This window comes from Mauremys mutica, chromosome 1 (assembly GCF_020497125.1).
Source record: "Mauremys mutica isolate MM-2020 ecotype Southern chromosome 1, ASM2049712v1, whole genome shotgun sequence".
NCBI classification, from domain to species: domain Eukaryota; kingdom Metazoa; phylum Chordata; order Testudines; family Geoemydidae; genus Mauremys; species Mauremys mutica.
This window is the reverse complement of record NC_059072.1, coordinates 88,212,179-88,225,463: the sequence shown is the minus strand read 5'-3', so window position 1 is coordinate 88,225,463 and position 13,285 is coordinate 88,212,179. Positions and strand designations below refer to the sequence as shown.

Genomic DNA, 13,285 nt, shown 5'->3' with positions numbered 1-13,285 from the left:
CCAGAAAGTCTCTAAACACATAATTAACAAAGGTTGAATCGTCACAGGGGCATTAGCCAGTGAAATGGCATCACCAAATATTCAAAATTCAGGTCCAGAAGAGTGCACTTATCCCCCACCCGGATACACGCAAGGGTCAGAGCCAGGAATCAGAGCTGAGAGTCAGAACCAGGGTATCTGGAGTCAAGGAAGACAGGAGCAGAGCTGGGTCCAAGGCAGGATCAGAGCTGGGACAGGGCGAGGAAACAGGGACCAGGAACAAGGCAAGGACACAAGAACAAGACAGGAGCTGTCTCAGCAGAAGGTCAAATCTGCCTCGTTACACAAATGGCTTCCTGGAACTTCCTTCATGCTTAAATAGTGTGCCTTGGCCAGTCAGAGGTCATGAGGGGTGCCGGTTATTGGGTCTTCCATGGGTGGCACTTCCAGTGGTGCCTAGTCTCCCAGGGTTTACAGTGCATTGACCACAGTTCTGCCAGGTGGTGGCATAGAAGTGTTGGTCACCCAAAGACATGGGTTCTAGCCCACTGGATTCTTATAACTATTGCAATACAAATACATAATAATAATATATAGTCTTTTCCTTCTTTAACTCTCATTCAAATTCAGCTCAGGTGAATAGTCACTGAAAGTTGCTACCAACAGGTGGCTGTTGGGTGCTTATGTCTCTCTGAACTATCTAGACATCTATGCCGAGTTCATCACAGTGGCATGTCTCATCACTGTGCCTACATGAAATGAGTTTGGTGGTGTTATTTCAGATTCCAGTAGACAGGTGTCCAAACAACCACTCTGTTAAGTGGCCATCTTATTGGCAGTCTAAGCAAAAACAGCAAGGATTGAAGGGACATGGAAACTGAACTCCCTTTCATCTATAGACTGGTACCTCTTGGTTTGGTTAAAGAACATCTGTTTGGGAGCTATTATAGCCATCAGTCTCCAGGCTGGCAAACCAGCATTTTCTATGAGCATAATAAATTATGTGAAAATACCCCAAAATTATAAAGCCCCTATAAGTACTGCTACCTCCAAGAACAGTGAAACAACTTTTGGCAGTTGAGTGATTGAACACTGCTGGTATTAGGTTTTGGTGGGTTTTTTCCCGCAAGCTTTACAATCTTGGCTTGTCAAAATAACAATTTTTAAAAGATTGAACAGCTTTGAATTGCTTTCTCATACAATACACTGTGGTGAATCAGGAAATCTGTTTAATTGGGACATCTTCCAAAGAATCATTTTAAGCCCGATAAAACTTAATAGCAATGACTGGTGCATACACTGTCCTTCATATTACTTTGAACTTGAGCCTTTCATGATCTGAGAGCTCTAAGCACTCTACAACCCTTAAATTAGGGCTTGGTTTATATCTGAAAGTTAATTGTGAATTAAGGTAGCGTGTCAATTTAAAGCACAATAGCTGTCCTTGATTAACTGCATGTATGGACAGGCTTATTCTGGAACAAGAGTGCCTTATCCCTGTTTATGGTAATCCACTGTGAAAGTGGATAATGCTGAGCAGTAACAAGGCACTCTTGTTTCAGAACAGGAGTGTCCAAACATGGAGTGACTCAGGAACGGTTGATCAGAAATAATTCTAGTGTAGATGAGCCCTATGCTTTGCAGCTCCTTTTTGAGGTGGGTATTATTATCCCCATTTTACTTTGACAAAATGGAGGTCCTAAAGAAGAGGAAGGATTGTGCAGGAAGAAAGACAGTTGTGTGGTTCAGGCAGTGGACTAAAACTCAGGAGCATTGGATTCAACTTTCAGCTTCACCACAGATTTCCTGTGTGACCTTGCACAACTCACAGTCTCACTGTTGCATTATGATACAGTCTTTATTCACATGACATTCCGTGGGACGCCTGCCTCATTCAGTGCACAGGATGGACGGTGCTCAGCTAAGGAACAGCTCTTCAGCATTTTGTTTTGTCCTTGTTCAATGTGTGTCCCTAAGCTCTATTTACTGTGCACTATTCAAACCTTGCTCTGCAGACAGAATTATAAATTTCCTCATGAGCTTTTCTATGGGACTCATCACTATATTGTCCGAGTGCTTCACAAACATTAATACATTTATTTTCAGAACTCCTTTTGAGATGAGTACTCCCATTTTATAGAGCTAAGTAACTGAGGCAAAGAGAGATTAAGGTCAAAAGTATCTGCTAATTTTTGATGTCCAATTTGAGATACATAGTTCCTGATTTTTCAGACTATTCAGCATTATATAGCACTTTAAGCACAGCTCCCACACTCACATCTGTGAGTGCTCAGCACTTGTGCAAATCAGACCCCAGGGTAACAAATTGGGCACCCATAAAATGAGGAACACCCAATTGGTGCCTACTTGTGAAAAGTTCAGATTAGGTGACTCGCCTGGCATCACATAGGAACTCTGTGGCAAAAGCAGGGATAGAATCTAATTTTCCAGAGCAGGATTCATCTGTTTTAAACATGAAACCATCCTTTCTCTTCCTGCAATCTTATGCCTCATTCACTACATGCCTTCCAAATTCTGCAACAGAGGATGCATGGGTCCTACAAACAACAGTCTCCTTCATTATACAGTCCTGACTCATCCATCCTGTGCACTGAAGAAGAAAGGGTCCTGTGGAAAAAATAGGCTGTGATCATGTAATTAAAAATGTTTCTTAATGCATATGCACAAAAGGGGTGAGTTAAGATTGTACAGATAGCCTTAATTCTCGCATTTCCTAAATTTTGAATGCTTAACTTTACAACCTTAATGTTTTTTAAAACATTGTATGTGTAATTTTCCGGATTTTTAAAAGAAGCTAACGGAAAAAACAAAAATTCCAACATGTGGCATCATATTGACACCCACAAGGGTGATCAGCAGAATTGGAACCTTTACATCCACTGCATAGGCCTCTGCCACTTGAGTTAAAAGAGTAACTTATAGCAGTAGTAGGTTGTCATCCTCTATGTGAACCACCACTAGGAGGGATGAGAGAGACATGCTTTGTTAGTGGGTTTAAATCGGCTTCGGTACCCAATGACTGGAAGTTAGCTAATGTAATGCCAATATTTAAAAAGGGCTCTAGAGGTGATCCCAGCAATTACAGACCGGTAAGTCTAACGTCAATACCGGGCAAATTAGTCGAAACAATAGTTAAGAATAAAATTGTCAGACACATAGAAAAAAATAAACTGTTGAGCAATAGTCAACATGGTTTCTGTAAAGGGAAATCATGTCTTACTAATTTATTAGAGTTCTTTGAAGGGGTCAACAAACATGTGGACAAGGGGGATCCAGTGGACATAGTATATTAAATTTCCAGAAAGCCTTTGACAAGGTCCCTCACCAAAGGCTGTTATGTAAATTAAGCTGTCATGGGATAAAAGGGAAGGTCCTTTCATGGATTGAGAACTGGTTAAAAGACAGGGAACAAAGGGTAGGAATTAATGGTAAATTCTCAGAATGGAGAGGGGTAACTAGTGGTGTTCCCCAAGGGTCAGTCTTAGGACCAATCCTATTCAATTTATTCATAAATGATCTGGAGAAAGGGGTAAACAGTGAGGTGGCAAAGTTTGCAAATGGTACTAAACTGCTCAAGATAGTTAAGACCAAAGCAGACTGTGAAGAACTTCAAAAAGATCTCACAAAACTAAGTGATTGGGCAACAAAATGGCAAATGAAATTTAATGTGGATAAATGTAAAGTAATGCACATTGGAAAAAATAACCCCAACTATACATACAATATTATGGGGGCTAATTTAGCTACAATGAGTAAGGAAAAAGATCTTGGAGTCATCATGGATAGTTCTCTGAAGATGTCCACGCAGTGTGCAGAGGCGGTCAAAAAAGCCAACAGGATGTTAGGAATCATTAAATAGGGGATAGAGAATAAGACTGAGAATATATTATTGCCCTTATATAAATCCATGGTACGGCCACATCTTGTATACTGTGTACAGATGTGGTCTCCTCACCTCAAAAAAGATATACTGGCACTAGAAAAGGTTCAGAAAAGGGCAACTAAAATGATTAGGGGTTTAGAGAGTGTCCCATATGAGGAAAGATTAAAGAGGCTAGGACTCTTCAGCTTGGAAAAGAGGAGACTAAGGGGGGATATGATAGAGGTATATAAAATCATGAGTGATGTGGAGAAAGTGGATAAGGAAAAGTTATTTACTTATTCCCATAATACAAGAACTAGGGGTCACCAAATGAAATTAATAGGCAGCAGGTTTAAAACAAATACAAGGACGTTCTTCTTCATGCAGCGCACAGTCAGCTTGTGGAACACCTTACCTGGGGAGGTTGTGAAGGCTAGGACTATAACAGTGTTTAAAAGAGAACTGGATAAATTCATGGTGGTGAAGTCCATAAATGGCTATTAGCCAGGATGGGTAAGGAATGGTGCCCCTAGCCTCTGTTTGTCAGAGGATGGAGATGGATGGCAGGAGAGAGATCACTTGATCATTGCCTGTTAGGTTCACTCCCTCTGGGGCACCTGGCATTGGCCACTGTCGGTAGACAGATACTGGGCTAGATGGACCTTTGGTCTGACCCGGTACGGCCGTTCTTATGTTCTTATGTTTCACAGATGTTTGCTGTCAGTAGAGGAATGGGTGTGACTCAGGAATCTTGAGTTCCATTCCAAGCTCCAGAGCTGAGCCTGTTCTATTGGGCACAGATTCTTCTGCCCATTCACCCCAAGTGTGATCCTAGCCCCTCAAATCTGTTTTTATCTTAGTCCTATCACTTCCTGACCTCTGGCTTCTCATATCACTCCCATTCTTCTCTCCTAGCAGTCCCAGTCTCTGCTATTCAGGCCTGTCTTAGTCTCCTTGCCCAGCAAGTCCTAGGATCACTCCTCCATGCTCCCCATCCCGGTTTCCCCTCTCAGTCCCATTCTCATTTCCTCCTCAGCCCCAGTTCACCCCTGCTGGCTCCTCATCCAAGCCATCTCTCTTCCCCACTCTGGCCTCCAGCCACTCCCACCACCAGCCACATTCCTTATCTCTACTGGACGTCCCAGTTTCAGTGTCATCTCCCCTGCCCTAACTTCTTGTTCCAATCTCTTTGACCATCCAGTGCCAGTCTCCCCACAACCGTCAGGCTCTTGGTCAGATCAGTCTCCCTTCTCCTTACTTCCTTTCCTACTGGTTCTCCACTGGTTCTCAGTCCCAGTTGTCCAGCCCAGCCTCCCCCTTGCTCCTCTGATCTCAGTCTCCCCCCTCCCCATCACCTACTGGCTCCCCATCTTGTTATCCTCCATTTTCTTCCCCAGTTCCCAGGCTCCTTGTCTAGCCAGCTGTAGTCTCCTTACCCAGCAAATCCTAGTTTCCCTCTGTCCCACCAACCTCCAGTCCCAGTTCCCTCTCCCATGCTCTTTGTCCCAGAGTTCTCCTCCTCCTGCTGGTCCAGCTCTTGTCCCCTCTGCATGGGAATAAGGTTGTTTCCTCCTACACACTGCTTAAGCCATCAATGAGCACACAAGAGAGACAAGCTTCCTGCTCTCAGTTCTAGTTCCCAGACTTGGACACAGCAGAGCCTGCAGCAGCCCACAGCTGCAATGCAGGGAAAATCCTGCTCAACCCTGGGCTGGAGCATGCCCAGTGTGGATGGTATCTTCAGGGAATTTAGCTGCTAAAATCTAATTCCCTACTGAGACTCATAACTTAGCCAGATTTGGGCATATTTTCATGAAGATGGCAAAGGCCAGACCTTGCCAAATTTCACATCCCTGCTCCAAAGCACAAGGGCACTAGAGTCTTTCAAAGAAAAATGTTGCCAGAATTTTTTAACATGGCCAAAACAATATATTTTTCCCTAGCCTTGTTCTCAGAAACAGCTGAATTGTTTTGGCTGAAATTTTCCAAAACAATTCAGCCTGAAGCAGACACCCAGCATGGAAAATTTCAACCCAATTAAAGTTTGGCAAAGTAAGCAGCAGCTGAAAACAGAGTCTTATAATAGTGAACGTTGGGCAACCTTAATAACAAGTGGTGCTTCCAGCCCCACCTGTATTAAGAAGGGTAATTGTGCAAGGTCCTGCTGTGAGTCAGCAGCATTGGTTGGAATAGCATCTAAAACTTATTTCCCAATCGCTTGTTGGTCTAACCATTAGGCTGCTCCACCATAAACTGTTTTTAAGAGATGCCTCCCTTCCTCTTGTTACAGGTACCTGTATTTTTATAAACAGACCGTGGACCTGCTGGTTGAGAATGGGATTGTGTGCACCGAAGAGGTCACTCTTCCTGTCGTCTCTACAGCTGTTTCCCACCTGTGGCAGAATCTGCCAGAGGAGAGGAGAGAGAGCATCTTGCAGTACTGTAGTCAGAGACAAAATGTACTCCCAGACCCTAAGGCAGCCTGCAATGAAGGCAGTGTGAGGAACAGCAGAGCTAATAGTCAGGAAGCCAGTGGTTCATTGGTATCCACACCCGAGGAGGTAGGTGGCAATTACTACTAGGCTTCCTGCTTCAGAAGTTCCAAACTGCAGGAAAGTTGCTAGCTACACTGAGTGTGCATCTCTTAAAGGGGAAAACATTACTTCAATTAAACCTTTCCATAAGCAGCATAATACACAAGTGAATATCATTAATGGCACGGCAGTAAATGTTTACACTGAATTCTCTCTTACTCCTTAGCAAATCCCTAACCCTGCTCTCCTGTGGCTGCCAGTTTTTCAGTTTTGTTAAGGTATCCCCAAGTACACTGGGCTTTTAATGGCAGTAGTACTGCTGATCTGCACTGAAGTGAGGAGTCTGTCTGTAGGTAATGGTTAAGTTTGCTCCAACTTATGAAAGAGGGAGTGGGGTATCACAGTTCAGGGCAACTACACCCATATTCCCCCTCTGTGGTGTAACAAGGGCACACACTCATGGGCGGCGCATGAACCAACCGTTGGGGGAGGCTAGTCCCTTCCCCTTCTGCCTGAGGCCCCGTCTCTCCCCCACCAGTAGCCCCTGGGCCCTCCACCCCAGCCCTGGGCCGCCCGAGCACCCACAGCCCCAGGCGAGCGGCACAGCCCCAGCGCCAGAGTACCAGGCGGGTGGTGCAGCTCCAGCGCCCCATCCCCAGTGCCTCAGCCCTGCAGCACCAGGCAGCGTGAGCATCGGCCCCAGCCGCAGCCACCCTAGGCCTAGACAGGGGAAAGAGCAGGAAGCCGAAGGCGCTATGGGGGTGGAGTGTGGGCAGGGCCACACCGGGCTGTTCGGGAAGACTTAGCCCTGGCCTGTGATACCCGCTGCCCATGGACGCACTGTAAGCTCTCTGCTCCTCAGGCGTCACCTCTCTTGGGTGAAGACACACATCTCTCTCCCTCCTGACTGGGGGTTTTCCACGCTGCACAGTTCACTGTCTGCACTGTGTTATTCCCACCAAGCAGACTAACTAAAAACAGGCCATCACCAGTGCTTTGCTTTCTCTTCAGAGGCTATAAACAGAGCTTATAAGTTACCATGCACCTCTTTCTCAGCAAAAGTTCCAATATGCATACTACAAGCTTACTAGTCTTGTGGGGTCTCAGTAGGCCAATGTCCTTCCAGCCTTTCCCAGGAAGGATTGGGGACGCCCTTGGACAGAAGGTCCTGTCCATTTGCTGGATCAGAAAGCAGGCCCTGAGTCAGTTTAAACTCAGGTTATATATCCAAAAGTCCATCATTTGTTGGCCTCTGGAGAATCCAGTCTGAACCAGTGTATGTGGGCCTCTCTTGGTGGTGGTACTTCTCCAGAGGTCTTATAGCCTGAGTGAATTTACCTAATCACCCCCACTGTTCTTACTTCCTGAAGGGCTGTGGTCACCCTCCCTCATGGAATTACATACAATCCCTGGCCCATAATGATACATAAAATTAATCCCAAAGATATTGCAGGAAATGGCCATATCTGTCAGAGGGCATAAGGATAAAGATGACATATACCTATCTTCGCCTCACAAGTCCTGCTGTGAGATAATGTTTATTATTTAAACTAAATAATATAGGTTTGCCATTATCTCACAGCAGGAATGCTACAATGCAGTGTTGGAATTTGGAGCACCCCGGGCTTCATTGCAAGCTGGAGCACACAGCTGAATGAGATTGTGTGGGCACCGGCTGATACAGCTGAGATCTTTGGCTGAGCACATCAGTAACAGCTAGCAAAATAGACTGGGAAGCACTTGTATAATCCATGCTTTTCATTGAGGATTTGTAAACCATTGGCTTAAATCCAGTTCCTGGAAACTGACAGTCTGGATGGAACTGATGGATCTTTTGCCCTATTGTGTAGTAATGAAAGTAATTTTTTTCTGCCTTTACAATATATTATTGGTCCAGTCTAGAAAATAAGCACACCTGTCTAAGGGGAAGAAAGACTTCCTAAATTTTAAAGACTTAATTATCGAAAACTGTCATAGATTGGATAACATTGTGCAGTGGCTGATAGTTTTGACATCTAAACTGTTTTCTTTGGTAGATACTATTTGAAGATGCATTTGATGTTGCTGCTGGATTCCTTGACAGAAATGAGACTCAACAAGCAATGTCCAGTCCAGGGTAATTATAAACACACCCAATCTGCTAGCCAGCATCCTTGTCCTTTGATGCACATTAATAAGGCAGCTTCCATATTTATGTCCTCCTCCCTTAGGTCAGTTAAAGACAACTGCTTGCAGCAACTTGCTCATGATCATACCATTTGTTATGGTGTAAGAATTTGTAAGCTTGCAGTTAATAGACATTTTACATTAGAATGGAAAGCACCCTCTGTGTTAATCTCATGAGTGCCCAGTTAGTACCAGAAATGGGATCTTTTTTATTTTCTTCATCAGCTCTGTCATAATGTAGGATTCCTAAAGCTGTCTGTTGTTTCCCTCACAAGATCTAAAGAGGCCAGGAGGTGTCCTCTGGATAAGTTAGCTAATTTTGAACTGTGTTCTCCTTCAGTGGAACAGAAAAAGTCTTTTTAGTAGGACTGTCGATTAATCGCAGTTAACTCATGCAATTAACTCAAAAAATTAATCGTGATTAAAAAAATTAATCGTGATTAATAGCACTATTAAACAATAGAATACTAATTGATATGTATTAAATATTTGAGATGTTTTTTACATTTTCATATATATTGTATTCTGTGTTGTAATTGAAATCAAAGTGTATATTATTTTTATTACAAATATTTGCACTGAAAAAATGATAAACGAAAGAAATAATATTTTTCAATTCACCTCATACAAGTACTGTAGTGCAATCTTTGTCATGAAAGTGCAACCTACAACTGTAGATTTTTTTTGTTATATAACTGCACTCAAAAGCCTACAGGTCTGCTCAGTCCTACTTCTTGTTCAGCCAATCACTAAGACAAAGAAGCTTGTTTACATTTACAGGAGATAATGCTGCCCTCTTTTTATTTACAGTGTCACCAGAAAGTGAGAACAGGTATTTGCATGGCACTTTTGTAACTGGAATTGCAAGGTATTTATGTGCTAGATATGCTAAACATTCGTATGCCCCTTCATGCTTCGGCCACCATTCCACAGGACATGTTTCCACGCTGATAATGCTCGTTAAAAAAATAATGCGTTAATTAAATTTGTGACTGAACTCCTTGAGGGAGAATTTTATGTCCCCTGCTCTGTTGTACCTACATTCTGCCATATATTTCATGCTATAGCCATCTCAGATAATGACCCAGCACATGTTCATTTTAAGAACACTTTCACTGCAGATCTCACAAAACATTGAGATTTCTAAAGATAGCTACAGCACTCAACCCAAGGTTTAAGAATCTGAAGTGCCTTCCAAAATCTGAGAGGGACGAAGTCCGGAGCATGCTTTCAGAAGTCTCAAAAGAGCAACACTCCAATGTGGAAACTACAGAACCCGAACCACCAAAAAAGAAAATCAACCTTTCTGCAGGTGGCATCTGACTCAGATGATGAAAATGAACATGCGTTGGTCCGCACTACTTTGGATTGTTACCAAGCAGAACCTGTCATCAGCATGGATGCATGTCCCCAGGAATGGTGATTGAAGCATGAAGGGACATATGACTCTTTAGTGCATCTAGCACATAAATATCTTGCGACGCCGGCTACAACAGTTCTCACTTTCAGGTGACATTGTAAACAAGAAGCGGGCAGCATTATTTCCTGCAAATGTAAACAAACTTGTTTGTCTGAGCGATTGGCTGAACAAGGAGTAGGACTGAGTGGACTTGCAGGCTCTAAAACTTTACATTGTTTTATTTTTGAATGCATTTTTTGTACTTAATTCTACATTTGTAAGTTCAACTTTCACGATAAAGCAATTGCACTACAGTACTTGTATTAGGTGAATTGAAAAATACTATTTCTGTTGTTTTTTTACAGTGCAAATGTAATAAAAAATAAATATAAAGTAAGCACTGTACACTTTGTATTCTGTGTTGTAATTGAAATCAATATATTTGAAAATGTAGAAAACATCCAAAAATATTTTAATAAATGGTATTCTATTATTGTTTAACAGTGCAATTAATCACAATGAATTTTTTTTAATCTCTTGACAGCCCTACTTTTTAGAAATAGTCTCCTTCACCCTTTTTTAATATTCTAATGCAATAACAAATATCTTACAGAGCAGAAATGTGGTTTGACCTGAATAGTAACATCAGAGAAAGGAAAGCTCTATTACATCAAGTCCTTCCTTGTGCAAAGGCTGTGTGTAGTCCGTCAAGAGAGGACACGTCATCACTCTTGATCTCAGCCAGTAGCCCTAGCAAGGGCAAGGATTGTGTTTCTTAATAGAAAATCCATGTGATGGCTCAGCTCTGAAGTACTTTCACTGCAGGTTGTGTCTTGGGTGGGATTTTCTCTCCTTGCAAGTTGTAAGTTTAGGGAAGTAATTGTCCATAAGTTTAGAAGATCCTTTAACATGTGAGGTGTGATTTGCACTTAAACTAAAACTACACTTCACATTGCTTGAGCAATGTAAATGAGAATAAGTCCTTTTAGATTGTTAACCAAAACACACTCAAATATATAATAAAACTGAATTAAATGTGTACCAGTTAAACAACAAGTGATTGTTTTTTAAAAAATTCGGGGAAGCATTCAGACACATTGAGTTAGTGTCCCATCTGCACATGTCCCTAGCCAGCTCTTACTTTAGGACAATTGGGTCTTTTTTTTGTCAGCCTGTGGTTTCAAGCAGCTCAGGCCCAGAATTAAAAAGATTTGCTATGTGCATTGGCAGAGCCTGCTGGGGAAGCTGCCCAGCATATGGCCACAGTGTGGCTGTTGCTAGTGGATATTCTCAGTCAACTTTTGTGATGACACAAAGCTGTCTCATTCATTCAAAACGCAACATAAAAAATAAAAGGCCTTAATTTGAACAAGGTGATGCTATAAAACACGCAGGCTGCCAGATAAATATGACTATTACTTTGTATTATAATTAGCGTACATTTTTCTCCTGGAACAATATTAGCACGTCTGCCACGTACCTCTGAATTGCTTTGCTTTGATAATTGTTTCTTGTATCACATTTCTATATTTGTATAATTTATTGTGCAATGATATCCCTGTTGTTCAATTGTTTGCTTTTATTTTATTAATCATGAAAATAATTATTAAGGTTTGTAGATAAATAAAAAGGAAAAGAAGCGAACAGGAAGAGACAGGAGACTGGAACTTAAATATAATTTCTGCTTCCATTTTCAGCTCAATGTTCGCAGGCTGCACCTCAGAAAATCCAGAGGATAACCACCGGCTCTACTTGCAGATCACTGGTTTCTTAAAGGGTCTTTTCTTTGCTAACACACAGTTTCCACAGGTAGGCCTTGCCAAAGTGTTTGTTATAGATGAGGCAGCGTATTCCTCTGAATAACAGATTGGGATTTCCATTTGATGTGCCTTTGCTCATATTCCTCAGGATCATCCAAACTGGAATCTTAGACTTCATTATTTTTTTAATTCCTTCCATTCCAAAGATTAATAGACTCACCATTTAGGGGGCAAGTTTCAGTTGTTTTATTTTAGATGCTGCAAAAGACATGGGGGCTAAATTTAACTCTCGGATAACTTCACTGATATTGTTGGAGCTTACTGGCCCAGTGGCTAGAAAGTCATTCAGATTGTTTCCTCCCGCTCTCATCCCAGTACTAGGGAGATTGGGTCAGCCTGTGAGCTGCAGGACTTGCATGGGATGTGGGGGCCCAAGGGAGTTCCTAAGTAAATTGTGTTTGCAAATTACCCATGGTATCTGATTTAATGTAGATAAGAGCCGCACAGTACACCTAGGGAATAATACTACAAGGCAAAATACAACCTGCAAGATTCTTGGTTTGAAAGCAGAGATGCAGCTCCACATCCCAGTAGCCACAGACTCTCCACCCTGCCCCTGGCACAGTAGCTCCTGCACGCTCTCTGTTAGCTCAGAAAATTGGGCAGTACTGATGGCATAAAACACCCAGGACAGATGAGCCAGTGTCCTTAAGGTTCATGCATATGACAAAGGTGGGGTGGCAGATATAACTGTAATCAGGATGCACAGTGTGTACCTGACTGAATAATAAAATACAGCCCATGGTCACCTTTCCCTCTAACTGTGGCACAAGAACACTACTGATCAGCTGATGGGTTTTATAGCTGGTCAGTACAAACTAATTAGTGCTGCTTCAACCCCTCTCTCAAAGAATGTACACATTTATGACTGTGACTATTTATACATACATCAAATGCAGCTGATCTGGACAAGTTACTACAGAGAATTCTTTTCTGGGTGCTGGCTGGCGAGTCTTGCCCACATGCTCAGGGTTTAACTGATCGCCATATTTGGGGTCGGGAAGGAATTTTCCTCCAGGGCAGATTGGCAGAGGCCCTGGAGGTTTTTCACTTTCCTCTGCAGCATGGGGCATGGGTCACTTGCAGGAGGATTCTATGCCGCTTGAGGTCTTCAAACCACAATTTGAGGACTTCAGTAACTCAGACATAGGTTAGGGGTTTATTATAGAAGTGGATGGGTGAGATTGTGTGGCCTGCATTGTGCAGGAGGTCAGACTAGATGATCATAATGGTCCCTTCTGACCTTAAAGTCGATGAGTCTATAAGTTTCTGGTCAGGTTCTCAGTGCGGCTAAGACACCCCACCTGAAAAAATACTTGTGAGAGAACCAGGCAGAAGAATGGAAAGAACTATGTACAACACAGTGCAGAAGGGGAGGCCTAAAACTGAGAATGGGAATGTTTAGATTACATAGAAGGAAAATATTTTTAACAGGGAGATCAGTTATGCAATTACTGTATATAACTTGTCCAGGGCTGCTGGTTTGAGGCCTTGTTGTAAGAGT

The 13,285-nt window shown here is 42.6% G+C and overlaps 1 protein-coding gene across 13 annotated transcripts in view; it reads left to right on the top strand.

Moving 5' to 3' along the window:
- The window catches only part of STRA8 (stimulated by retinoic acid 8), a 34,455-nt gene that overhangs the window by 12,702 nt on the left and 8,468 nt on the right, over window positions 1-13,285 (top strand). For all 13 annotated transcript variants that reach the window (XM_045012014.1, XM_045012006.1, XM_045012024.1 and 10 more), the window contains 3 exons: window positions 6,153-6,423; window positions 8,433-8,512; window positions 11,659-11,770. In XM_045012014.1, coding sequence (XP_044867949.1) covers window positions 6,153-6,423; window positions 8,433-8,512; window positions 11,659-11,770 — 463 coding nt within the window. The remainder of the gene's footprint in view (window positions 1-6,152; window positions 6,424-8,432; window positions 8,513-11,658; window positions 11,771-13,285) is intronic.